This window comes from Leptopilina boulardi, unplaced genomic scaffold, assembly GCF_019393585.1.
Source record: "Leptopilina boulardi isolate dan_hultmark-lab unplaced genomic scaffold, ZJU_Lbou_2.1 LbouV2_331, whole genome shotgun sequence".
NCBI classification, from domain to species: domain Eukaryota; kingdom Metazoa; phylum Arthropoda; class Insecta; order Hymenoptera; family Figitidae; genus Leptopilina; species Leptopilina boulardi.
In genome coordinates, this window is record NW_026137898.1 from 311,805 (window position 1) to 338,166 (window position 26,362).

Sequence of the window (26,362 nt, forward strand, 5' to 3'; positions counted from 1 at the left end):
AAACGCAGTTTTCGAAGTATCGGTTCCTCATATATAATCGCTTAGGTCTAAAGATCAATCCGCACTTGTCCATTGTCAGAGAAGAAGCTGATGTTAAGTTTACTATTTCCGACGAGTTGGGTAATTTTAAATTCAATTTAGATACTTCTGGTACCAAGGAGTCGGGTAATGGCTCTGGGGAATTCATAAAGTTTGAGGATTCAGAGGAATTTGACGAGTTCGAGGTTCCAATGGAATCGTTAATGTCTATTATTTCAGAGAAATTCACCAAGTTTGAGGATTCGGAAAAATTAACAAAGTTTGTGGATTGAGGCGCAAACTGCTGAGTGTCCACTTCAGCAACCCAACTTGGCACAAACATTTTTACCTCTGATCCCTGATCGGAGGACTTTACACATCCTGGCTCCAAGAGACCTTTTTCCACGAGTCGCTCCGTGATGCTCTTTTTGGTCTGCTTCTTTATAACGACTTTGTACGTCTCCTGAGGTTGAGTTAAAGTGCTTTCTTCAGCAGTGGCTGACTTTGGCTTTGGTATAGGTCGTTCTGGCTTCTGGAGGAAAGTTGTGCTGCGTTTGAGTTCCTGGATCAAAGGAGGTTCTGCTGTGGCCTCCTTCTGCAATTCCTCAAAGACTTTGGAATCTTTGAAGAGTGGAGCCCTGGGACGCAGTTTTTTAAAGTTCACTCTGAAATAATTTAATACTGAGAACATTTTTCAAACATATCCAAAATGTAAAATACGGCATTTTTTAATAAACAGTATTCACGGTGAGCTTGAATCATATTGAAATGAAAAGATTAGTAACTGCAAATGTTTTTGCGGATTTTAAATATAGATGTTCTCAAATTTATTTTACAAGAAAAATTAAAATCATAGTTGGAGGGCTTTTGCAAAAAACCACTTTTATTAATTTTACAAAAACCTTTACATATCATCTTTCATTCAAATCCATCTATCTTTCAAACTTTTTGTCCGCCATACTGGATCCGCCATTTTAAATTTTTGAAAACTGACCCTAGATTCGTAATTAGCGACCCCAAAAACCCAGAGTAACAAATTTCATAAAATTTTATTTAAGCAATTTGGAGGAAACAGTTTTGTCCAACTAGATTCGGGTTTCAGACAACTATGCTACGTTTTGATTTGTGGCCAAAACTTTCGTTCTAGACTTAATTTCGGATGTTTTCACATATGAATGGAAAGATTTTCAAAAGTTGAATGTTTTTTCTGAACATCAGAAAATGATTAGACCAAAAGTGTAAAAGTTATAGACATTTATAAAAAAAAACATTGTTATTACGGTCGCGGACCAGGACTTTACGGTTAGGCCACTGTACTAAATCAATGTAATATGAAGAAAATTAATTCGTAAAAGACAAATAATACTGAAATTGAGTTCAAAATGAGGAAGAAAATCTAAAATTGAAATACAATAAGCCTTCTGCACTGAAATTTGATTATTCCTCGCGTTTCGCAAAATTGGTCTGAAAAAGTCAAGAACAATTAACAAATTTTATGAATACCTAAATTTTTGAAATGGAAATAGCATTTTTGGCTTTTTTTATATTATATACAAAAATGAAGTTTCTATTTCAGGACGTATAATAATATTGTAAAATCTGTGGGTGGCCCAACCATGATCCAGATAGCACCGAATTTTGCAGGAAGTTAACAGGAAGTTAACGACCATAAGTTCGGAAGTTATCACTGTTAACTTCCCGTTAACTTCCCAGAAGTTTTAAATGTCCTTAGAGTTTAAGTTAACATTGTTAACTTGCCGGAATTTATAAAGCTAAATTTGCCGAAAGTTTTTTAGTAAGTTTGCATAAATTTTGTAAGAAGTTTTTTCTGATAAATTCAAAATTAAAAAAAAAATATTTTTTTTCAAGATGTATGTATTTTAGTACATCCATAGCTTGTCTATAAGGAAATGTAATTAAAAAATATTGCGCAGCCCTAGCTGCCATAGAAAACATCTGCGCATGAAAATAGATTTTTAAGTTTACCGTACAAATTTTGTGTAAAATTACAAAGAAAAACTTTCGGCAAATTCAGCTTTATAAATTCAAGCAAGTTAACAGTTTTAACTTAAACTCTGAGGACAAATAAAACTTCTGGGAAGTTAACAACGTTAACTTCCAAACTTATCGCCGTTAACTTCCTGTTAACTTTCTGTAAAGTTCGGTGCTATCGGGGGACACACTGCGCCGTGACAATAAACGCGTTGTATAAACATAATAATATAATGGCTTAACGCTTTACAGTTATTGTCATTATTATTATTATTATAACGTTTAAAATTTTTAAATTACATTGTAATGGACAATTTTAGTCATTTTATTTTGTTGTTTGCTTATTCCTTTTGTTATTTGATTTTAGCATTTATTTATGTTTTATTAAAAATAATTCTTTCTTGTAAAATAAATCTGAAAATATGTAGATTTAAAATCCGCAAAAATATATGCAGTCACTGAACTTTTCAATTAAATTTGATTCAAGCTCACCGTGAATTAATAACATTATAGAAAAAAATGTAGCTTCTATTCAAAATTATCTTAATTTAATATTGCGGATTAAGTTTTTTTATGGATACCATGATACCCACAGTGGACTGAATCGAAAAAGTAAGTCTTTACTTCAGAAGTGGCTAGTAAGCAAACTTTTGAACCAATTCCAATTTTTTGTTGTGGTTAACAGTAAAAGTTGTAAACTTTGATGTGTTATGTTGATATTAGACGATTTTTAATTTTCAACAGTTTAAATCATAAATTTCGGCAAGCATGCATAGAAACTAATTGTATGAAAATAAAAAAGTGTACAGAACACGAACATTGAAATAAACCAAAAATCCCTTTACATTTTTCTATTACTAAATACGTAAACAAAGTGTATGAAAAATTGCAGCAGATACTTCTAACTACTTTGCCAGATAAATGAGTTTAAATAAATGCCTAAATTTCAAACGTTCACAGCAAACAGATGCACGCGGATGATACTGACAGGTAACACTAATCCGGTGTCAGTTTCCCTGACTTCCAGACAAAAATTTTGTATTTTTTGACATTTTCGTTTATCAGGGTGTTTATTAATTTCGTTCAACGAAATTCCCGGTTATTCTTGGTCATAAGTTCAGTTCAGAAGTTTTTTTTCTCACAATTCGGAGTAAGGTAACGAATTCAAATAAAACTTTGTTGTTTGATACCACAATAAGAATTTAAAGTGGAAAAGATACGCAAAAATGTCACTTTTTTACCTATTAGAAAATGTATAAAAAAACATAGAAAAATTATCAAAAGTATAAAAAATATTATTGATTCTTGTTTAAAATTGGATGATTATTTATATTTTAATGATTAAATTACTAAATAAATTAAAATAATAGGTAAAATATGTTTTTAAAGTTGGTTCGTTAAATAACCAAATTTGGGGATTTTTATCAATTAATTACAAGAAAGAATAAAAATAAAATTAAATAAAAATTCACCTAATATAGAGTATTTTTCATGAAGTTTCAGATTTTCAATGATGCTGACTACCCGCGTGATGAAAAAGGTCGCCATTTTTCAAATAAACATTTCCAAAAAATAATTCTAAATGGAGAAATGTATAGTAGGACGTGGCTTGTTTATTCAAAATGTTCTGCAAAGGTATTTTGCTTATATTGCAATTTATTTTGCCAAAATTCATTATCGAATCTAGCAAATAACGGTTATGATGATTGGGCTCATATTTCGTTGGCTTTACAAGAACATGAAATTTCGAAGGATCACCAGTCAGCAACATATAACTGGTTGCAAGCCACAAAAGCATTAGGAAGACAAACTGGAGTGGATCAACATTTAATGAAACAAATAGATGACGAAAAACAAAAGTGGAAGGCAATACTTGAAAGAATGTTGTCAATTACATTGTTCTTGGCTCAAAACAATTTGGCTTTTAGAGGAAGTTTCGACATTATAAACACTCCACACAATGGAAATTTTTTGGGTTTAATTCAATTGTTAGGTAAATTCGACCCCGTCATGATAGAACATTTACGCAGCGTCGCCTATAATGAGACAAAAAACTATTATTTTAGCAAGAACATTCAAAACGAACTCATTGATTTGCTCGGAAACGAAGTAAGGGATACTATTATCAAGAAATTAAAAAAATCTAAATATTTTTCAATCATTTTAGACTATACACCTGACATCAGTCATATTGAGCAGCTAAGTGTTACATTGAGATTTTTTGATATTGATGACAAATGCGTGCGTGAATGTTTCATTAAATACACACCAGTATCGGATTCCAGTGGCCAAGGTCTCACGGATTTATTTCTGGATGAGGTGCTAAAGAAATATGGGCTAGATATGAATGATTGCAGAGGTCAAGGCTACGATAATGGTGCAAATATGGTAGGAAAACAAAAGGGTGTCCAAAGCCACATCATCAAAGAATATCCCAGGTCATTTTTTAACGTTTGCGGTTGTCACAGTCTTAATTTAGTTGCTTCTGACGCTGCTAAAACTTCAGTTAAATCAGTCTCATTGTTCGGAGTTATCCAACGTCTATTTGTCTTTTCCTCATCTTTTACAAAAAGGTGGGAAACAATTTCAAAATATACAGAAATACTGACATTAAAAAAAGTCTGTGAGACACGTTGGGAAAGTAGAGTTTCAAGCTGTCAAGTATCAATATATTGAAATCAGAGATGCACTACTAGAACAACACGAGGAAATTACTGATCCAGTTGCAGCTTCAGAAGCCAGGTCTCTCGCCGAACATATGAATCAATACGAATTTTTGCTCGTTCTTGTGATTTGGTACGATTTACTCTACCAAATAAATATTGTTAGTAAATCCTTGCAATCAGAATCGGCCGACTTGTTATTAGCGACAAGTTTATTACAAAAAGCAGACATTTCTCCAGTGTTTCAACAAACTCGAACCCGACAAAGAAGAAGAATGTTCGACTATAAATCTCAAGATGAAACTCCAACCAACCCAGAAGAATATTTTACGATCACCGTATTCTATACTTTGATAGATACAATTGTAAATTCTTTCGAAATGCGTTTCGAACAAATATCGAATTTTAATTCAATTTAGAGTTTTTTGTATGATTTAAAACGACCAATTGATAAGCCCGAATTGAAGCAATCTTGTTTAAATTTAGAAAATATTTTGACACACGATTTCAGCAGTGACATTTGTGGGACGGACCTTGCTCAAGAAATATTTACTCTTAAGAATTTCTTAGATGAAGACCAAGGCCAACCCAAGGATGTTCTGTCTGTCAAAAAGAACAATAACTGGTGCGATTTATTTCCTAACACTTGGGTTGCCCTCAGAATACTACTGACTATTCCAGTAACTGTTGCCAAAGGTGAACGCAGTTTCATTAAACTAAAATTAATAAAAACATACCTAAGATCAACATTAGCTCAGGAGAAACTTTTGAATTTGGAAATTTTATCAATTGAAAATGATATTGCTCAATCCTTACCTAAAGATGATTTAATTGTCAAATTTGCAAATGTTAAAGCAAGAAAGGTGAACTTTATATTTTATTTACAATTTATGTGCTTTTATCGTCGAATATTGCGAACATTGATATCTTTTAATAATGTTATTGTATACAAGATTTTATTATGCTGGCTGGTTGACTCATTAATAATCTGCCCATTATTAGTAAAATTTAATAAAATGTAAATTTTTTAAATTTTCTTAATGATGTTTTCTTAACGTTTAATACCTAAAAAATGAAAAGCGTATGCTTTTGTTTTAAAATTTCGTTTTTTCTGTTTAAAATATTTTGAAAAAAATTCTTGTCAACACCCTTTTTTAGTCAAATAATACATAGGCAAATAAATACAAATATATATGGGACGTTTCACGTTAAGCGGGCCACCCCGATGGCCAAAATTGAGAGCTTCCAAAAAAATCGCTTATACCCAAAAATTATTCATATATATAAGTACTTTCAAAAAATATGTGGCCTTTTGAAAAATCCAATATGGCGGCCCTAATATAACCTACAAATGTGTCTAAAATTAAAAAAAGAGGCCTAAAAGTGCTAATAAAAAGGGATTAAATGAGGAAATCACCTATGTATTGGCGGTAAAATTAGCACTAGGATACATACTTTGTATTCCGCAAGCAATACCGGTAATTTGATATTAATTTTCAGAAAATAAATATGGCGGATCCAATATGGTGGAAAAAAAATTTTAAAATGCATCGGATTTGCTTGAAAGTTGTTACTCGGGGGTTTCTGAGGTCGCTGCTGCCGAATCTGATGTTAATTTTCAGAAATTCAAAATGGCGGATCCAATATGGCGGACAAAATTTTTTTAATTCATCAGATTTCGTTGAAAGTTGTTACTCGGGGGTTTTTGGGGTCGCTGATACCGAATCTTTTGTTAATTTTCAGAAATTCAAAATGGCGGATCCAATATGGCGGACAAAATTTTTTTAATTCATCAGATTTCGTTGAAACTTGTTACTAGGGGGTTTATGGGGTCGCTGATACCGAATCTGATGTGGATTTTCAGAAATTCAAAATGGAAGATCCTATATAGCAGACAATAATTGTTGTGGATAAAAATTTCTTTATTTGTTTCCTTTACTTTTTAATACTTTATTTAAATAATTTTCAAGATCTTTTCATATAATGAGTATGAAAATTTAAAACATGTAAACAAATATTGAAATTAACTTAGGCTAAAAAAGAGTCTAATAATATTCATTAAACCAAATATTAGGCAAAATAAATTCACGGAAATTCTTTATTTTTTACATAAATTAATTTTTCAAGGCTCGCCGTAAAATATTAATACATATCAATAATAACTTAATTAGATAATTATTAAACCAATTGAGGATGAAGTAATTGATGTTTTTTAATTTTTGCTTCCTCATGGAGAAAGTATCTTTATTTTCTACACGGGGCAAACTAAGAAAAAATATTTTTTTAACGCACCATATAAAACTTTCTAAAAACCAAAAACCAATATTAGATACTTTATCAACGACCCCATAAACCCCCTAGTAACAACTTTCAATGAAATCTGATGAATTAAAAAAATTTTTGTCCGCCATATTGAATCCGCCATTTTGAATTTCTGAAAATTAACAATAGATTCGGTATCAGCGACCCCAAAAACCCCCGAGTAACAACTTTCAACGAAATCTGATGAATTAAAAAAATTTTTGTCCGCCATATTGGATCCGCCATTTTGAATTTCTGAAAATTAACAAAAGATTCGGTATCAGCGACCCCAAAAACCCCCGAGTAACAACTTTCAACGAAATCTGATGAATTAAAAAAATTTTGTCCGCCATATTGGATCCGCCATTTTGAATTTCTGAAAATTAACATCAGATTCGGCAGCAGCGACCCCAAAAACCCCCGAGTAACAACTTTCAACGAAATCTGATGAATTAAAAAAATTTTGTCCGCCATATTGGATCCGCCATTTTGAATTTCTGAAAATTAACATCAGATTCGGCAGCAGCGACCTCAGAAACCCCCGAGTAACAACTTTCAAGCAAATCCGATGCATTTTAAAATTTTTTTTCCACCATATTGGATCCGCCATATTTATTTTCTGAAAATTAATATCAAATTACCGGTATTGCTTGCGGAATACAAAGTATGTATCCTAGTGCTAATTTTACCGCCAATACATAGGTGATTTCCTCATTTAATCCCTTTTTATTAGCACTTTTAGGCCTCTTTTTTTAATTTTAGACACATTTGTAGGTTATATTAGGGCCGCCATATTGGATTTTTCAAAAGGCCACATATTTTTTGAAAGTACTTATATATATGAATAATTTTTGGGTATAAGCGATTTTTTTGGAAGCTCTCAATTTTGGCCATCGGGGTGGCCCGCTTAACGTGAAACGTCCCATATATATGTGTTTGTGTATATTTTTGAAATGTATAAAAAGGGCGCCAAAATGCAACTTCGCTCTACCCTAATAAAGTGCTAGGGCCGGCGCTGTAAATATTAAGTTAAAAGTACGCGATCTCCGAATTTTTCCGAACTTTGCAAATTAATATCTCCGTTAAAGAAAAATCAAATAATTTGGCACTTTCACAACTTTTAAATCACACCGAAATTTACACGCACCGAAAGTTTAAGAGATTATAAGAGATAAAAGTGTTTAAAATTTTCACTTTTTTTAGGTTAAAACTGTGTATTTTCTTCTAATCGGAACGTGGTTCTTCTAACTTAAGTTGAGTTTTTCTCACGAACCACGTTCCGATTAGATGAAAATACACAGTTTTAACCTGAAAAAAAATAAAAATCTTAAACACTTTTATCTCTTAAGGGGACATTCCAGTTCAAAACGGGGAAAAAGAAGGCTTTTTTAGGATGTATTTTAAAAAAAAACATTACACTTAGGGTCAGTTGGGGTAAATGTGGATAAAATCGCTATCTTTCACAAATCACGTAATTTATTTTCTTTAAAAGGTAATATTTGCAGGTTTATATTTTTTTAAGTTGTTATATTTACGTTTTTAGGATTAATTTTATGCAGCAGAAAAAAATTTATATAAGCTTTAAATGCATGAAACTGACTGTCCCCATTTACCCCAAAATTTAGAAAATTTCATAAAATTTGGGGTAAATGGGGACAGCATAGTTTCTAAAAAAGTTTTAAGAAAAAAGTTTCCTAAAGTATATTACTGTATTAAGGGATGGAAAAACTTGAAAAAAATTTGTGGTAGATATATAATAGTTGAACCAATTAATTTTTTTGAAGTTTTTTTATTTCAGTTATTTGTCTCGCATTTGAAAAAACAGACTTAAAAATCATACCAAATTTTTTTCTTATTCCTTATGACTCCCATAACATAAATTCACTTGAATTTTTGATTTTTGTTAATTTGGTTAATAATGACAAGCTGTCCCCATTTACCCTGCGTTTTCAAATTTTTGGGGTAAATGGGGACAGCTTGTCATTATTAACCAATTTAACAAAAATCAAGTGAATTTCTTTTATGGGAGTCATGAGGAATATGAAACAAATATAATAAATGCGAGACAAAATACTGAAACTGTTTGACTTTGATTTTGAAGTTTTTATGCATTGAGCGATAACTTTTTTTATCTTGCTGCTAATTGTTAAGATAAAAGCTTGGCAATACCCAGAGCCTCTTGCAGGTGATCTGAGGTTAAAATATTGACGTTGAACTTAATTTTAAAACATAAGTGTTTATTTCATGTTTTGAAATTTGTGGCCTTAGGTCTTTATTAAGAGAATTACGTTATTTTCAATATGTCAAAAATTTTGTTAAATTATTTATTTTCAAAATTTTTTGTCTATGCATTTCACCATGAACATGGATCTTCAGGACAAGAATTACAAAAACAATTTTTTATGTCATTTTTATGTCAATATCAACATATTAAAAATATTACTATGGTAAGTCTGATCTTTAGATATTAAAATTGCAATTACTATTTTAACCTAAAAAATAATAACATAATTGTTTTTACAGATTTTTATTCTAAAAACTTCGTTCTTATTCTAAATATGACTTATTCAAAATTGTATGCGGTACGTACTAAAATTATAGATGAGACTTTGTGTTTGATTATAATGACATAAAAAATTGTTTTTGTAATTCTAGTCCTGAAGATCCATGTTCATGGTGAAATGCATAGACAAAAAATTTTGAAAATAAATAATTTAACAAAATTTTTGACATATTGAAAATAACGTAATTCTCTTAATAAAGACCTAAGGCCACAAATTTCAAAACATGAAATAAACACTTATGTATATAATTGGTCTACAAAAATAATTGAATTTAATTTAATTTTAAAACTGTAAATTAAGCTCCAAAACCTCTTGTCTCCATTTACCCCCTGTTCCCATTTACCCGAACTGACCATATTCACAAATTTTTGTTTACATGTTAAAAATAACTTATTGAAGAATATGAAAAAAATATTTTTTTAGAAATGATTCTGTATAATATCTAGGGAATGAAATAAAAAGAATTATGGTAAAAAAAATTTATTTTCTTTTAAAATATGAATTTAAAGTGGAAAAGATACGCAAAAGTGTCACTTTTTTAGCTATTAGAAAATGTATAAAAAACATAGAAAAATTATTAAAAGTGTAAAAAATATTATTGATTCTTGTTTAAAATTTGTTGATTATTTATATTTTAATGATTAAACTACTAAATAAATTAAAATAATAGGTAAAATATGTTTTTAAAGTTGGTTCGTTAAATAACCAAATTTGGGGATTTTTATCAATTAATTACAAGAAAGCATAAAAATAAAATTAAATAAAAATTCACCTGATATAGAGTATTCTTCATGAAGTTTCAGATTTTCATAGCATTATAATTAATTTTACTTTAAATATACAATAAATATTATGTTAAAAGTACGCGATCTCCGAATTTTTCTGAACTTTGCAAATTAATATCTCCGTTAAAGAAAAATCAAATAATTTGTCACTTTCACAACTTTTAAATCACACCGAAATTTACACGCACCGAAAGTTTCGTTTTGGTCCAGAATCTAGTGTTTGTTTCATGTTTTGGGAAAAACGTACTCTAAAAAAAGAATAATTTTTTTCTAAAATTCGGCCGCAACGACTTTATTCGAAATATAATGGTTTGACCCTTTTCTAAAATTTTATAATAAAGTAGAATAAGGTTTTATATTAAAACTACTGTAAGAGAATAGTTCCAGTTGTATGCACCCTTCTGTTTATGGCTCATAACTCTTAATCAAATGCATATCTTAGACTTGTATGCCTTAGGTAACTGTATAAAAAAAACTAAATTGATTCCTTCAATTGGAAAGATTTTATTAAAAATTTAGTGAAGTGATCACTTTTAGTGTAAAAAAAGTAGTACCCTGTTGTGGTCATCCTAGGAGAATCCTCAAAAAAATGAAAAAAATGAAGGAAAACTACCATAATTGAAATGAAAATGATAATTGATGAATAACACGAGATATTCCAATTACATTCCTGGAATATTCCATTAGAATATTGTGATATTAATTGTTATAATTATTAATTATTATTTTATTTTTAATATAATGTATGAAAATATAATTTTAATTAATGAAATTTAATATAAGAAATTAATAATGCAAAATTTTTTTTCTTCGGTGTTAAAAAATTAATTAAATATACGCATTAATTGAAAAAATAGGAAAAGAACTAGGCGCAATTGCGCCTACATCTAGGATTTCGTGGCGCTTTAAATTTTAATTAAAAAAAAATCAAAAATAAATAATTTAAAAATAAATAATAAAATTTATTTGATAAATTTACCTAAAACATTAGGTAAAATGTCCATTCGATAATGTCCACTATTAAGACATGTCAACCCTTGGACATGTCAACTATAGAGACATGTCAACTATAGGGACATGTCAACTATATGGACATGTCAACTATTGGGACATGTCAATTACTGAGACAGGTCAACTACTGGGACATGTCAATTGTAGAGGCATGTTAACTAATGGGACATGTAATGTCCATTCATGTAATGTCCATTCAGTAAATGGAGATTTGGGATCTGTGGGGCCCCAAAATTTGAATTTGGGAGCTATGGTGCCCCAAAATTCGAATTTGGGATCTGTGGTGCCCCAAAATTCGAATTTGGAAGCTATGTTTGCCCAAAATTCGAATTTGGGATCTGTGGTGCCCCAAAATTTGAATTTGGGATCTGTGGTGCCCCAAAAGTTTAATTTGGGATCTGTGGTGCCCCAAAATTTTAATTTGGGATCTGTGCCCTAAAATTTGATTTTGGGAGCTGTGGTGCCCCAAAATATACTACGGACAGACGGACGCCAAAGTGAAACTATAAGGCTTTCGGCCATGGGCCACGAAACCCTAAAAAAGGGTGAATCATGGCTGCAAAGTCTTGTTCATGGTTTAAGGCTTGGTCTTGGCTCAAGACTTGGTTTTGGATCAAATCTTGTTTATGGATCAAGACTTGATCGTGGCTCAAGACTTGGTTCAGAATCAAAGCTTGTTCATGAATCAAGGAATGGTCATGGATCAAGACTTGATCATGGATTAAAGATTGGTCATGGCTCAAGGATTGTTCATGGATCAAGACTTGATCATGGTTCAAAGCTTGTTTATGGATCAAGTCTTAATCCATAAACAAGATTTGAACCAGAACCAAGCCTTGATTTAGGACCAAGTCTTGAGCCATGAACAAGCCTACAGCCATGATCAAGCCTTGATTCAGGACCAAGTCTTGAGCTACGATTAAATCTTGATCCATAAACAAGATTTGAGCCAGAACCAAGCCTTGAGCCATAATCAACCCTTGAGTTTATCCAAAATGTTTATCGAAAAATACTAACAGAGGGTCTTCAGCAACAATATGGCCATGCAAACGATTCTAGGATTAGAGAAGCTGCTCACAGCATGTGTTCATTGGCTTTTGTACCTCCTGCAGACATTCCGGACGTATTTGACAGTTTCTATAATAATGCTCGAGAAGATTTCCTCCCGATTGCAAATTATTTCGAAATTAATTACGTACGTGGTGTACGAACTATAGGAAGAAGAAAAGCGGTGAAAGTGCTTTATGAACCAAATCTTTGGAATCATTACAACTTTGTGCTTCAGGGTACAGCGCGTACTAACAACGCATCGGAGGGTTGGCACAACCGGTTCCAAATATTAGTTGGAAGAAGCCATCCAAGTCTCCATAATTTTTTAACCGATCTACAGACATAAATAAATAATTTCAAAACCTATTTTGGACATTTCTTCCTTTGACTATTCACTTTTGGATTTTTCTTCTTTGGACTTTAGTGTTTTGGACTTTTTTTCTTGGACATTTCGGTCAGGACTTTTTGGATTGGATTTTTTGTCCTGTAATCCCCTACTGTATTTTAATTTTCTTAAAAAATTTCTATTCTTCAATAAAAATGGTTGAAAAAGCGTATTTTTTAGTCGGGTCAAAGAGGTGTACCCACTTACAAATTTTTTTAAAAAATGAAAAAAGACTCTCATGTACGTTTACCTCCACGCGGTGAGATACGGACAACGTTTAATTAAATTGACTGCTAAAGAACGTACTCACACAGCACCCAAAATTCCCTGAAACTTGACAGAACCTCACACGGCGAGGTTAGGAAACTTCAGTGGCAAGGTTCATACAAGTTTGTGTCGATGTTTAAATGTCCACATGAAAAGAATATTTACACGAAACTTTGAGGGCATATTACACTTTAAATATTTACGTGCAATGTTCAGCCAATGTTGTGTCAATATTAACCTATACTTATTATATTAGTAAACGAAATTTTTATAACTAGGCGAAAATGTAATGTCAATATTGACACAACATTGACTGAACATTGCACGTGAATATTTATAGTATAATATTTCCTCAAAGTTTCGTGTGAATATTCTTTTCATGTGGATATTTAAACATCGACACAAACTTGTATGAACCTTGCCACTGAAGTTTCCTAACCTCGACATGTGAGGATCTATCAAGTTTCAAGGAATTTTGGGTGCTGTGTGGGTAGTAACTCTTAAAATTGAATAAGATAATAAATCTTTAACATTTGAAATCCGACAAATTTGATACGCGTATAGTTTATAATTCGAATTAAAACTTTAAAATGATTATTAAATCAACAATTTTAATTGATTATTATACTTTATATGATAAATAATACGATAGAAACAATTTCTTAAAATACGGCTTAAGTCGACTTAGGGGCCGTCCATTAATTACGTGAGCAAAAGTTAGGCGGGAAAGGTCTGTCAAAATCTCATCTAACAATAAGTGGAGGGGGGTGTCAATCAAAATCTCACGTCAACTTTCTAATTTAGTAATTTTTTTTGCAAAAGTCAAATGCACAACCTGAACTATGTTCAGATCTTAAAGAATCGTAGCAGCAGGGATGAGTACTGCTCACATGGGACTGTACCCTAAAAGCTCAGTTAAAATTACATAGGCCAGTCAATAAAGACAAAAAGTGCCATTAAATGTAGTCAGGCTGTTCTAAACGGATTTTGTTAGTGTGGGGGATAGTATGAAAGCCCCATAGTTTGCTCTCGATTTCTGGTTGCAGAAAATGTTATAAATAAACATCAAAGTTGGCGAAAGGTGGTTTTTTGGTGCTCGTTACTTTCCTCTACATTTTAGTGGAAAAAGTTGTTATTAAGAAAGAAAGATATAAAAAATACCTACAAAATGGTGGGTCGAAAGTTAAAATCGGATTATTTTTTAATTGTTTAAATTCAATAACTTTTAAACAAATAATCGGATTTTAACTTTCGACCCGCCATTTTGTAGGTATTTTTTTATACCTTTCTTTTTTAATAATAATCTTTTCCACTAAAATGTAGAGGAAAGCAACGAGCACCAAAAAACCACCTTCCGTCAACTTTGATGTTTATTTATAACATTTTCTGCAACCAGAAATTGAGAGCAAAATATGGGGCCTTCATACTATCCCTCACATTACTGAAATCCGTTTAGAACAGCCTAATTACATTTAATGGCACTTTTTGTCTTTATTGACTGGCCTACAATGATAATGACGATAATAGAGGTGGCGATTGCAGAAACTCTGAAGCTGAGCTAGACCTGATGAACACGAGAACGGATGCGATATCAACGTAATTGCAATTTATTAGTAGTGATACACTATCTGATTTGTACGTTTACAGAAGTATACAACAATATTTACTTTCAACATATGTGCAATATTTGACGATTTAATACTTCACTAGAAATGTTTGATTTATTAATTATAATTGAGGGATGTTTTCTAAATATTGATAATATAATTGTTTAAAATAGTAATGGAAGAAAATGAAAATTAAGAATCTATTATTAGAATATTAATAGAAGTACCTACAGTATTTCTAAATAAAAAGTATGTTAACATATAAAATTAATTTAATTTATTTATATTTTAGATCTATTTCACTGCATGTCTTTAGATAATAAGTTTCATTGAAATACATAAATTATTTTAAAATTCGACCGCCATATTGGATCTGCCATTTAAAATTTTTAATAACCGACTTCAGATTCGTAATCAGCGACTTTAAAAACCCTTAGATAGCAAGTTTCAGAAAACAGAAACTGAGAGATTAGTTTTGTCCACCTAGTTTTTCTATTTAGCCACCTGTGATACGGTAGCATCTTAGTATCAAAGTAATTTAAATCACAATTAATTTAATCTAAGATAGAGAACGTCATGTATATGAGAGATTCTTTTTCAATCGCCCCAGCCCAAAAAGTCAATGTTCTGGGATTGGCTTCATACTTTGGTAAATTGTTGTCCTATATGATAGTAATAAATCCCTAAAATATAAACTAATTAAAAAAATATTTGTAGAAAGTAGAGGGGGTTGAAGTTTTGACGTTAAGTGTAACATTGTCATTTTCAAATCCGTTTAACTATGACAAAAGTTAATGGATTTTAATTTATCTATAATGAATTTTATTGCATTTTTCACGTACTTTTCAAAAATGTATACGAAATTTAAAAAAAAAAATTTTTAACCCCTTTTTTTTCAAAATCAACCCTTATTTTTCGATTTTCACCCCTTCGGGTATTTTTTTTTTTTTTTTTATTTTCATTGGAAAGCTGAGGTTTTTTCCCATGAGCTATGTAAATATGAAAATGGGACAACAATAATTTTGTGAGAAACATAATATTAAATTAGGCGGTGCCTATCTAAATCCTCAAAGATGATCTCCAGGTACACCCCTTATCGGCACCGCCTAATTTAATATTATGTTTCTCACAAAATTATTGTTGTCCCATTTTCATATTTACATAGCTCATGGGAAAAAACCTCAGCTTTCCAATGAAAATAAAAAAAAAAAAAAAAATACCCGAAGGGGTGAAAATCGAAAAATAAGGGTTGATTTTGAAAAAAAAGGGGTTAAAAATTTTTTTTTTTAAATTTCGTATACATTTTTGAAAAGTACGTTAAAAATGCAATAAAATTCATTATAGATAAATTCAAATCCATTAACTTTTGTCATAGTTAAACGGATTTGAAAATGACAATGTTACCCTTAACGTCAAAACTTCAACCCCCTCTACTTTCTACAAATATTTTTTTAATTAGTTTATATTTTAGGGATTTATTACTATCATATAGGACAACAATTTACCAAAGTATGAAGCCAATCCCAGAACATTGACTTTTTGGGCTGGGGCGATTGAAAAAGAATCTCTCATATTTTTCTTAACATACAAAATTTCTACTATGTTATAAATTTATTCAAGAATGCAATATATTTTCCTTTTTCCTGGGACGAATATTATTCAAAATTATTAATGAAATTTATCTAAGATCAATATTATCAGAAATCGACTTTCATCAGAAATAGCGTTTTCGACGATAATTTAAAGAAATAATCGTATAATTTAAAATAAAAAGAGTTACTCACCCAAGAACTCCTTTTTCAGGAAGTAGCTCTTCCTCAACTATAATAAGCTGAGCTATTTCTTCATCAGTTAAATTCTGATTCGGAATCTCTTCACTATTTTCGTCTTTTGGTTTGTCTGGCACTTCTTCAATAATTTCTATTCTTTCTTCAAAACTTTCCTCAACAATTTCTTCCTCGGGGGGGTCTTCAATTACAGGCTCTGCCGTTAACTTTGTTAAAATCTCTTCCAGTGGTTGAAGAGGTGGTAAATCATCCAACTAAAAATTTATTAAATTAAATATCTGTGCTAACTGATAAATTAAATAAGGCACCCGTAGGGTAAAAAATTATGATTTATTGTTAGTTCTGTTTATTTACTTTATTTATTAAATCAAATTTCAGTAATATCCCGGTTATTCTAACCTTAAAAAATTTAAAGTTAACTTAATTACAAGCTGAAATAAATTACAATTGATACTGCATCATTATACATTTAAACTAAATATATTATTCAAGAGATTCACGGTAAAACGAAAGGTATGAATTAAATACTTACTTTAGGTAAGTACTAAATTGTCATTTGGTTCTATTTTTATACCTAAAATCGGTACTGTTTTAGTACTATTTTTTTACAGTGTAGTACAGAAACTAAAAACAAGGTGTTCATTTCATGACCATATAATTTCCTCATCATGAACACTTATATTCAAGATTAAAAGAAATATTACGATTAAAATAGCGATCAATTTTATAAATATTCATAAAATGTGAAGTTTATATACATCAATCGATTCGTTTTCATACCAGGAATACAATTTTAACAAGAATTAATTAAAATTTCTATATAAGAAAAAGTTATTTTAAAAAATATAAAAAACTATTTTTTTCAAAAAATCAAAAAAATGATTTAATCTTTAGATTTCACTAAAATATGAACATTATATAGGTTAATCGATTCGTTTTAATTCAAGAAACAAGTTTTTTTATGAAACAAAATTAAATTTACAATGAAAAAAATTTTTTGAAAAAAAAAATTTCAAATTTTCAAAAAATTGTAAAAAAACAAAAATTTTTGTGAATATACTTGAAAATCCTCGAGTCATATTTCAGGTATTAATGACTGCATTAAGCATACAAAATTTCAGGACAATCCGTCAAAACGTTTCTGAGATAATTTGTACACAATATTTTGTGACATACACACACACATACATCTGGACATTTGCTCACAACTTCAAATATATTAATTCTAGATGAAAATGAGTTCATATAACCTTCATTTGAAAAATTGAAAATCTTCCTCATGAGGAAGCAAAAATACAAGTTTTTAGCAAGATGCAATTAGACTTACATTTATTGAGTATGGCTCAATTTCGTCTTTTGTAATTGCCTCCACGAGTGTTTCCGTATCTTCTACCCTGTGGATAAAAGACAAATAAGAATAAAGATAATAATTTTCTGAATCGTTTAAAGATGCACCCTTGATAACACATGAAATGTGTTTCCTACTCTTTTGTATATATGAGGTATTTCATTGAAAACGATAGTCGATGTCACAAATTTTATTGTCTTTCTAGTAATTAATAGTGATATTATTATGGTAATAAATAAGTACAGTTAAACCTGGGTAAATGATAATCCAATTCACAGAAAAAATCTTAAACTGAAATTAAGAATAATAATCCACGAATATATTCTTAATTCCAGTTTACGGTTTTTTCTGTGAAAGGACCGAGAATTTTTTTATTATGTACTTATAATAGGTTTTTCACTAATATCTATAAGTTATATATAGAGATTCTACTTTTAACAATGGCCTTTCTATAGGAATATTCGATTCAAGGTGAATATTCGATTCGATCTATAGGTATTCACTAAGAAAAAAGGCGTACCCTATTACGTATATTACAACTAATACGTGACTATTACATTAGTATTATCCCAATATGTCATATTACCAAAATATTACAGGAATATTACATTATATTCCAGGTGTAATACTGGGTATTTTGGATGAAATAAATAAATACTACACATTTAATCATAATTATACCGTAAAATGAGGTAAAGTCGGCGTTAGGGGAAAAGTCGGCAATTATTACAAATTAATTTTAAAAATTTCATTCTATTTTTTCATTAGGCAACATTAAAAGCTTAACGAAAACAAAAATCATAATTATGGCACTCGATGTAAAAAAGAGCTACAAAATAAATATATTGGAAACATTTTTCGGTTTGTTTTATAGGAACTATAAATTTTTTAAATATGCCATGCAAAACAAAAAGTCCGAACTTTGACCACCTCTAGATTTTACAGTTGTTTAAATAAATTAGTAATATTTGGTATTTTTAATTGTATCTAATAGGACTACAAATTGTGCAAGTTTTTAACCTGGTCCGAGACATTTAAAATTTCGACCCCGATCACTTCACATGGAGTGCCACAATTATGAATTCTTTTCAATAAAAATAATAAAAATTATACATTAAACACATAAATAATAAATATTAAAAGCAAATCTAAGGATTTTAAAAATAATAGGGAAAATAATGCATTTTAATAAGATAATATATATATGTATATATATTAAATATCTGAATTTTGAAAAGTAATTAAAATTTGCGCACTTTGACATCCTGACATTCAACAGACCACTAGAAAATGTGTCGAAAGAGCACATTTTTTTTATTTTTGAGGAGCGCTAAGGGTTGAAATTGAACAAAGAATACAAATATTCTCCTATTTCAAAATTAACGATTGGAATTTTTCTAAAAATTAAAATTGGTAGCACTTTTAAGTCATGCCATTCAAAAGAAATCTAAAATATGTGTCGAAAGCGTCCACATATTTTCATTTTTGAGGAGCCCTATACCCTATTGAAAATTCCTGTGAAGGAACACACATAGGATCCTATTTCGAGTTCCTTCGTAAGTTCCCTCGTATGTTCATATGTGGTTTACCACACAGGATCTTTTACAAAAGGATCCTGTAAGAAACTTGTGTGTGAACCAGCATGGTTTCCCAGATGTTGAAAATAATTACAACAGGGGATCTCACGATTTTTCCTGTTATATAAATGTTATAGAAAAGTGTTCCTTCACACTACCCTTAAAGTGTTCCTAAATAGGTTCCTGCATGGTAACCTTAATAAGATTATTTACAAATTTGTACGTGCCTTTTTGTTGCTAAATAATGTGTGTTCCTACGTGGTATCGTTTGAAGTTTCTTTCACAAATTCGTACGTACCTTGCTCTTGCCCACACAGCACCCAAAATTCCCTGAAACTTGACAAAACCTCACACGGCGAGGTTAGAAAACTTCAGTGGCAAGGTTCATACAAGTTTGTGTCGATATTTAAATGTCCACATGAAAAGAATATTTAAACGAAACTTTGAGGGAATATTACACTATAAATATTCACGTGCAATGTTCAGTCAATGTTGTGTCAATATTCACCTATACTGATTATATTAGTAAACGAAATTTTTATAACTAGGCGAAAAGGTGTCAATATTGACACAACATTGATTGAACATTGCACGTGAATATTTATAGTACAATATTTCCTCAAAGTTTCGTGTGAATATTCTTTTCATGTGGATATTTAAACATCGACACAAACTTGTTTGAACCTTGCCACTGATGTTTCCTAACCTCGCAGTGTGAGGTTCTGTCAAGTTTCAGGGAATTTTGGGTGCTGTGTGGGTGGCAAGTAGTGTGTGTTCCTACATGATATCCTTTAAAGTTTCCTTCATTAGTTCGTACCTACTGTACTCTTTATTAGTGTGTTACTATGTGGTATCCTTTGAAGTTTCTTTCACAAGTTCCTACGTACCTTTCTCTTGGTAAATAACATGTGTTCCTACGTAGAAAATTTTAAAGTTTCCTTAACGAGTTCATTATACATCGTTACTAGTATATCTCAAGTAGAAATGTGCCACTGGCATAGTACTGACCCAACACTATAACACTATAACAGTACTGACTGCCGTACTGGGCCAGTAGTGGGCCAGCCCTGGCTAATAACGCTGTCCAGTACTGATTTTGTCCCGCTCACCAGTATAACGTAGTACTTGAATAATACTGGTAAAGTACTCATCCGGAGTTAAAATCTCATTTTTTTACAAAATGCTATATAATACTCTTTCCATTGCAAATTTCATCCTTATAAGCTTATTACTCCCAGTTTTACCACGAAAAGGTAATGTGAGGGTAATTATACACGGAAAGACTTTGTGCATCACTTTCTGGCAAACTTGCCAAGAGATTTTAGTAAACTCGCGACCAAACTCGGAAAAAATGGAAAACTATCATTTTATATAAATCTTTTCAACAAAAAATGTTTTCTTTTTTATCAAAATTTAGTAGCCACGCTAAGAAATATTCGTTAACGCTGTAAGAAAAATTAAGATTAAGAAAAAATGAATGTCAAAAGTATATTTTTTATATTTGTAAGAACGACATTTTCGTTGCGTCGTGTTTACAATTTAGTAGTCTCACGATGAAAACAGCACGCATACAAACAAGCGAAGCTTGTCCGTGTAGCGTCAGCAGTTAAATAGTTCCGGCATAGATGGAAAAATGTCTATACACAACGAACACTTTTAATAATCCTGTTTGCATAAAAAATTAATTCTGACATTTCGTAAAATTGACCTTATTAATAATATTAAATAATTTATTTTTTTGAAATTTTTTTATTGCACTTGAAATAAGTTTAAACATAATAAAAATTTTCTCGTAAGTGGAAATGAAATGGTGAGATTAGTATACAGGGTGTTCCAAAAGTATGAAAACTTGCAAATATCTCAAAAAGTACGAATTTTTGTAAAAAATGTTCAAGACAAAAGTTGTTCCAAACAAAAAGATGTACATCTTTGAAACCAAAAAATTGGGCCCGGAGCCCAATGTTGGGCTCTACAATGAAAAAAGTGGTTTTCTTAAATGACACCACTAATTTTCAGTATCAAATTCGTAATCCCCATGAAATTCTGTGTTCAGACATGTGGTATAAGTGCCCAAAATATTGGGCCCAATCTAAGATATTGGGTCCAAAATTTATCAACAGCTAAATAAATTTAAAAAATCGCATATTTAGGGGTTTTTGGGGTCACAGGATTAGAAATTCGAAGCTAATTTTCAAATTGTACACAAAGCCCAATGTAAGATTCCGCGGTCCAATGTGAAGCCCACATTAAAAAAAATTAGTTGTTTAAATAAAACCCACTAATTTTCAATATCCATTTCAGAATCGTTATGAAATTCTGGGTTTAGACTTGTAGTACAAAAGCCAAAAAATATTGAGCCCAATGTCTATGGGATTGAGCTCGACATTTTTTGATAAATTAATAAATTTATAAAATCGCATCTTTTGGAGTTTTTGGTGTCACAGGATTAAAAATTTTAAGCTACTTTTCAAATTAGGCACAGAGCCCAATGTAAGATTCCGCAGCCCAATGTGAGGCCTACAGTAAAAAAATTAGATTCCTTCCATTTCGTAATCGTTATGAAATTCTGGTCTTAGACTTGTGGTACAAATACCAAAAATATTGGGCCCTCACATTGGGCTGCAGAATCTTACATTGGGCTCTATGCTCAATTTAAAAATTAGCTTCCAATTTCTAATCCTGTGATCTCAAAATCCCTCCAAGATGCGATTTTTTAAAATTTATTTATCTGTTGATAAATTTTGGATACCCAATATCTTGGATTGGGCCCAATATTTTGGACACTTATACCACATGTCTGAACGCAGAATTTCATGGGGATTACGAATTTGATACTGAAAATTATTTTTCTCATTTAAGAAAATCACTTTTTTCATTGTAGGACCCAACATTGGGCTCCGGGCCCAATTTTTTGGTTTCAAAGATGTACATCTTTTTGTTTGGAACAACTTTTGTCTTGAACATTTTTTACAAAAATTCGTACTTTTTGAGATATTTGCAAGTTTCCATACTTTTGGAACACCCTGTATAAGAAAAATAAACTGCCCTCTTGATATCGTTGATATGAATTGTATTTGCGTTGCGTCGGTTAAAGCGAGCGTTTACCCTATCTGTATTTTAGGCGATTTTAGGTTAAGATGCGTTTATATATGTGATCTCTCGTTCATAGGTAAATTGGATTTCTACATTACTTGTCGATTGTCGATATATATACGTATATATGAGGTTTCAGATGGCAACTTTAGTAGTCAAGCTATTAAAAGCTAAATGTTTTTTTAGTGAATCTTCAGATTTTATTTTTTGATCGACTGTGTATTAAATTTTAAAATTCTCAACAATCAATTATTGTACGTCAGTAACTTTTTTCTGATTTTAATAGTCAGACTACGAATTATTAATATCTTTCCTTTTTTTCCGAGTTTGGTAAAAAGTTTACTAAAATCTCGTGGCGAGTTTAACACAAATTATTAATAAATAATTAAAATAATAATTATCATTTATGTTAATTAAATTATATTAATTTTAATAAATTAATTTACAAAAAATATTTTTGTGTTGTAATTTTTTTTTAATTCATACTATTTAATTTTTTTTTTACTTTGCACAGCCGCGCTGACTTGAAGTAGTTTACCCTAATGCAAAAGTTTTGATTTCGAAGACCGTATTATCTATTGATCACGAAAATAAAATGTATTTATTCTTGAATTTTTTTATCTCAAAAAATTTTTAACTAATACAAACATAAATATATTTTACATATATAATAATAATACATTACAATTACATCAAAAATTTTGAGAGAAAGTATTGGAAAGAAATTAATAAACATATTTTTTAATAAAAAATCATCGTTTTCTACCTATTGGAATAATTTAAAGACTTTTTCATTTAATGTTTTTTTTCCACCGACTTAGAACTGATTCGGTGTGAATGACAGTGTTCTGCCAGTACTGGTTTTAATATTTGTTTACCTCCGATATAGAACTAATTCGGTGTATTAGTCAGTACACTGCCAGTACTGAAAGTCAATACCGACGGCCAGTATTGGATCAGTACCATACCGGTGTTTAATTACGGCGAGCTATGGACATTTATACTTGGGATATGTTACGGTAAAGGTACATATTTGGTAAATATACACATTTACCATTTTAGGTGTTAAAAGTGCGAATAATAAATGTAATATAGATTAGAGGGCACTTTAACCGGTAAATGTATACATTTATCGCATCGTATCGGTCAAAGTAAAAAATGAATGACAACTTTCTTCAATTGAATTCTGCAGATAGTATGGGTTTCACGACTAAACCTTTCTTTCTACTCTTGGGTTTCTTGTGTCATGCTTCGCAAAGACTTAAATAAACCATAATCATCTCTATATTAATGTTGCTATACTTATCATTTACTTCTTTGGAAAGTTTATTTCTACCCCCATGTCCAACAATTAAATGTGCCTCATGAATTATATCTTCTTCAATTATTTTTATATATTGTTCTTCACTTAAATAAACACAATTATTATTTTTATTTTTAACAATATTCATAACACATTCATTGAATTTCACTAGTATTCTACATAATTATAACCGTGATCGTACAAGCTGACTTTCAAAAGCAAACTAAAATAATAACTGAAGTTGACAATATTAAAATTATATATATACATATATTTCTACGTGTGATCCTCAGTATGTTGACCCTATTGAAAATTCCTATAAAGTTTCCCATGTGTGATCCTTTAAAACGAATCTATTGGGATATAGTTTATATATATAGTTTTCTACGTAGGATCCTACAAAGGATGTCGTGAAAAAATAAAAATTAAAAAAAATTTGATTATTTTTTTTATTTATGTCATTGTTGCCTTGTTTATTCTTCAATTTCTAGTATTCTGGAGAAATATATGAAAATAAATTTGGAGGGACTGGGGATTGAACCTAAACACCGACTGCAGAGGAAAAAAAAATCTTCCTCATACTCTGTAAGTAGAAATCATATTTCGGATCTTACGTAGGATCTTACATTAAAAGTTATTTATAAAAGAACTTGTACATGATCTTACATGGAAAAATCGTGAGATCCTCTGTTGTAATTATTTTCAACATGTGGGAAACCATGATAGTTCACACAAGTTCCTTACAGAATCCTTTTGTAAAACATCCTGTGTGGTAAACCACATATGAATATTCGAGGAAACTTATTTGGTAGAACACGGTAAAATTAGTTTAAAGTATTTCCAAGTTCTAGAACTGATATAAATTGAGTAACAAAATGCAACCACTCACCGAGCACGAGAAAGCACGCGTTTCTACTGGTCGGGTAGCAGTAAATGGTCCAAAGGCACTTACTGCTACTTGACTGGTAAAGTAAGTTATTTTGGCATTTCCATTTTCGAAACCTAATTTTTCTTGAAGAAATTGACTAAATTGAATGAACCTTGGAGCAAAATAAAGTTAAATAAATGTAAATTACAGGAAAATTATAGAGAATCCTTGATTTACTTTTTTGAGCTCCTGGGAATTAATCTAAAATAAAAAAAACAAAATTTGTTTTAATCTGTATGTACTATTTTGGCTATCGTGTAAACTAGAATGAGAAATATTTATTGAAATGTCAAAATGGAGTATAAAAACCTGTAAACCATGGTAAAACTTAATAAAACAACTTTTTTTGTAAGCATGTGGTATCATTGAATATAAAAATAAAGTTCAAGTCTTGAAATTCAAAATGGTATATTCAAAATGGCGAACTAAATTACGTCTACGTTTAATTCTGAAGGATTTATGTAAGTTACATATTTCAAGTTTGAATAAATTTGAGTATAAAAGTAATATATTTTAAAACATATTACACTTTAAGATACCTACGAAAGTCACACAAGTTCTCTAAGTGATGGATATTTAACGGAAGATTAAGGAGAAGTGAACAATTGTTTAGTTCTACTAATATCCAGTCGTTCTAATCGTTGAAATATATTTTAAAACAAATTGTGTTAGACGCCCTATTACTTTTATATGTGCAATTTAAGGGACACTTTTTTAGTAATTTTTTGGTGATATAAAGTGTAAAAAGGCACTTTTTTAGTAATTTTTTCGGTGATATAAAGTGTGTTACTTTCTAAACTTAATTTCCACATATTAATACAATATTTAAAGTATATTTTCATATATGTGACGCGACGCGAAGAAAGGGACCTAAGCGTCCAAACGGCAATTTCACAGGAGAGAGAAAAGAGTAGGCAAGAACGTGGCGAAGAGTTTCCGATATCTCTTACTCTCTCTTGCTTCCCACTACTATTTCAAGTTGGCGTCTGTGTGTTCGGGCGTCTTCGGAAAGTAAAGAGAGATGCACCTCGTACACGTGCTTTCGTAGTGAGAGAGAACGTTGTAGTCAGCGCATCTCTCTCTAAATCACGAATACCGACCCGAACTTCAAGTGACACATGGACACAGTGAGAGGGGAGCGTACGCATGTGTGTATGAGGAGAAAGAGAGTCAATTCTCTACACGAATCGCTCATGTTTAAATCGTTATTGCAAAAAACTATTTGATAAAATTTAATTTTGACTTCACATAATTAAAAAGCAATCCTTAATTTATCTGAATCAATCATAATCCGAAAATCAAAAATTGGACTCTTAGGTCCCTTTCTTCGCATCGCGTCACATATTCTCATTGAAAAATATTGCAAATTGAACGAGTGGCAGTAACCTGGGGAAGTAAGTTAAGAATTACTGAGCCAAATTTCAAAACGATTGATTCAGTAGATTTTGAGTTATCGTGAACACGGACTTCCAAAATGTCATTTCGAGAAAAACGTAATTTTAAATTTTGACAATTTTTTAAATCTGACTTCAGATTCGTAATAAGCGACCCCAAAACTTATACACACACATCAACGAAATCAGACAACATTCAGAAATGTCCGCAAAAGTTTAAATACAAACTCAATTCAAAATATACGAAATCACAGCCCGCGATGCAACCGACACTTGAATGCTCATAACT

The 26,362-nt window shown here is 30.7% G+C and overlaps 1 protein-coding gene across 6 annotated transcripts in view; it reads right to left on the reverse strand.

The window, feature by feature from the left end:
- LOC127285353 (trichohyalin-like) overlaps nucleotides 1-26,362 on the reverse strand; it is a 157,722-nt gene that overhangs the window by 83,065 nt on the left and 48,295 nt on the right. For all 6 annotated transcript variants that reach the window (XR_007843595.1, XM_051311325.1, XM_051311329.1 and 3 more), the window contains 3 exons: nucleotides 17,758-17,824; nucleotides 16,428-16,684; nucleotides 368-683 (listed from right to left, as the gene is read on the reverse strand). Coding sequence is in view for 5 of the 6 variants with exons in the window: in XM_051311325.1 (XP_051167282.1) it covers nucleotides 368-683; nucleotides 16,428-16,684; nucleotides 17,758-17,824 (640 nt within the window). In the remaining variant the exon portion in view is untranslated. The remainder of the gene's footprint in view (nucleotides 1-367; nucleotides 684-16,427; nucleotides 16,685-17,757; nucleotides 17,825-26,362) is intronic.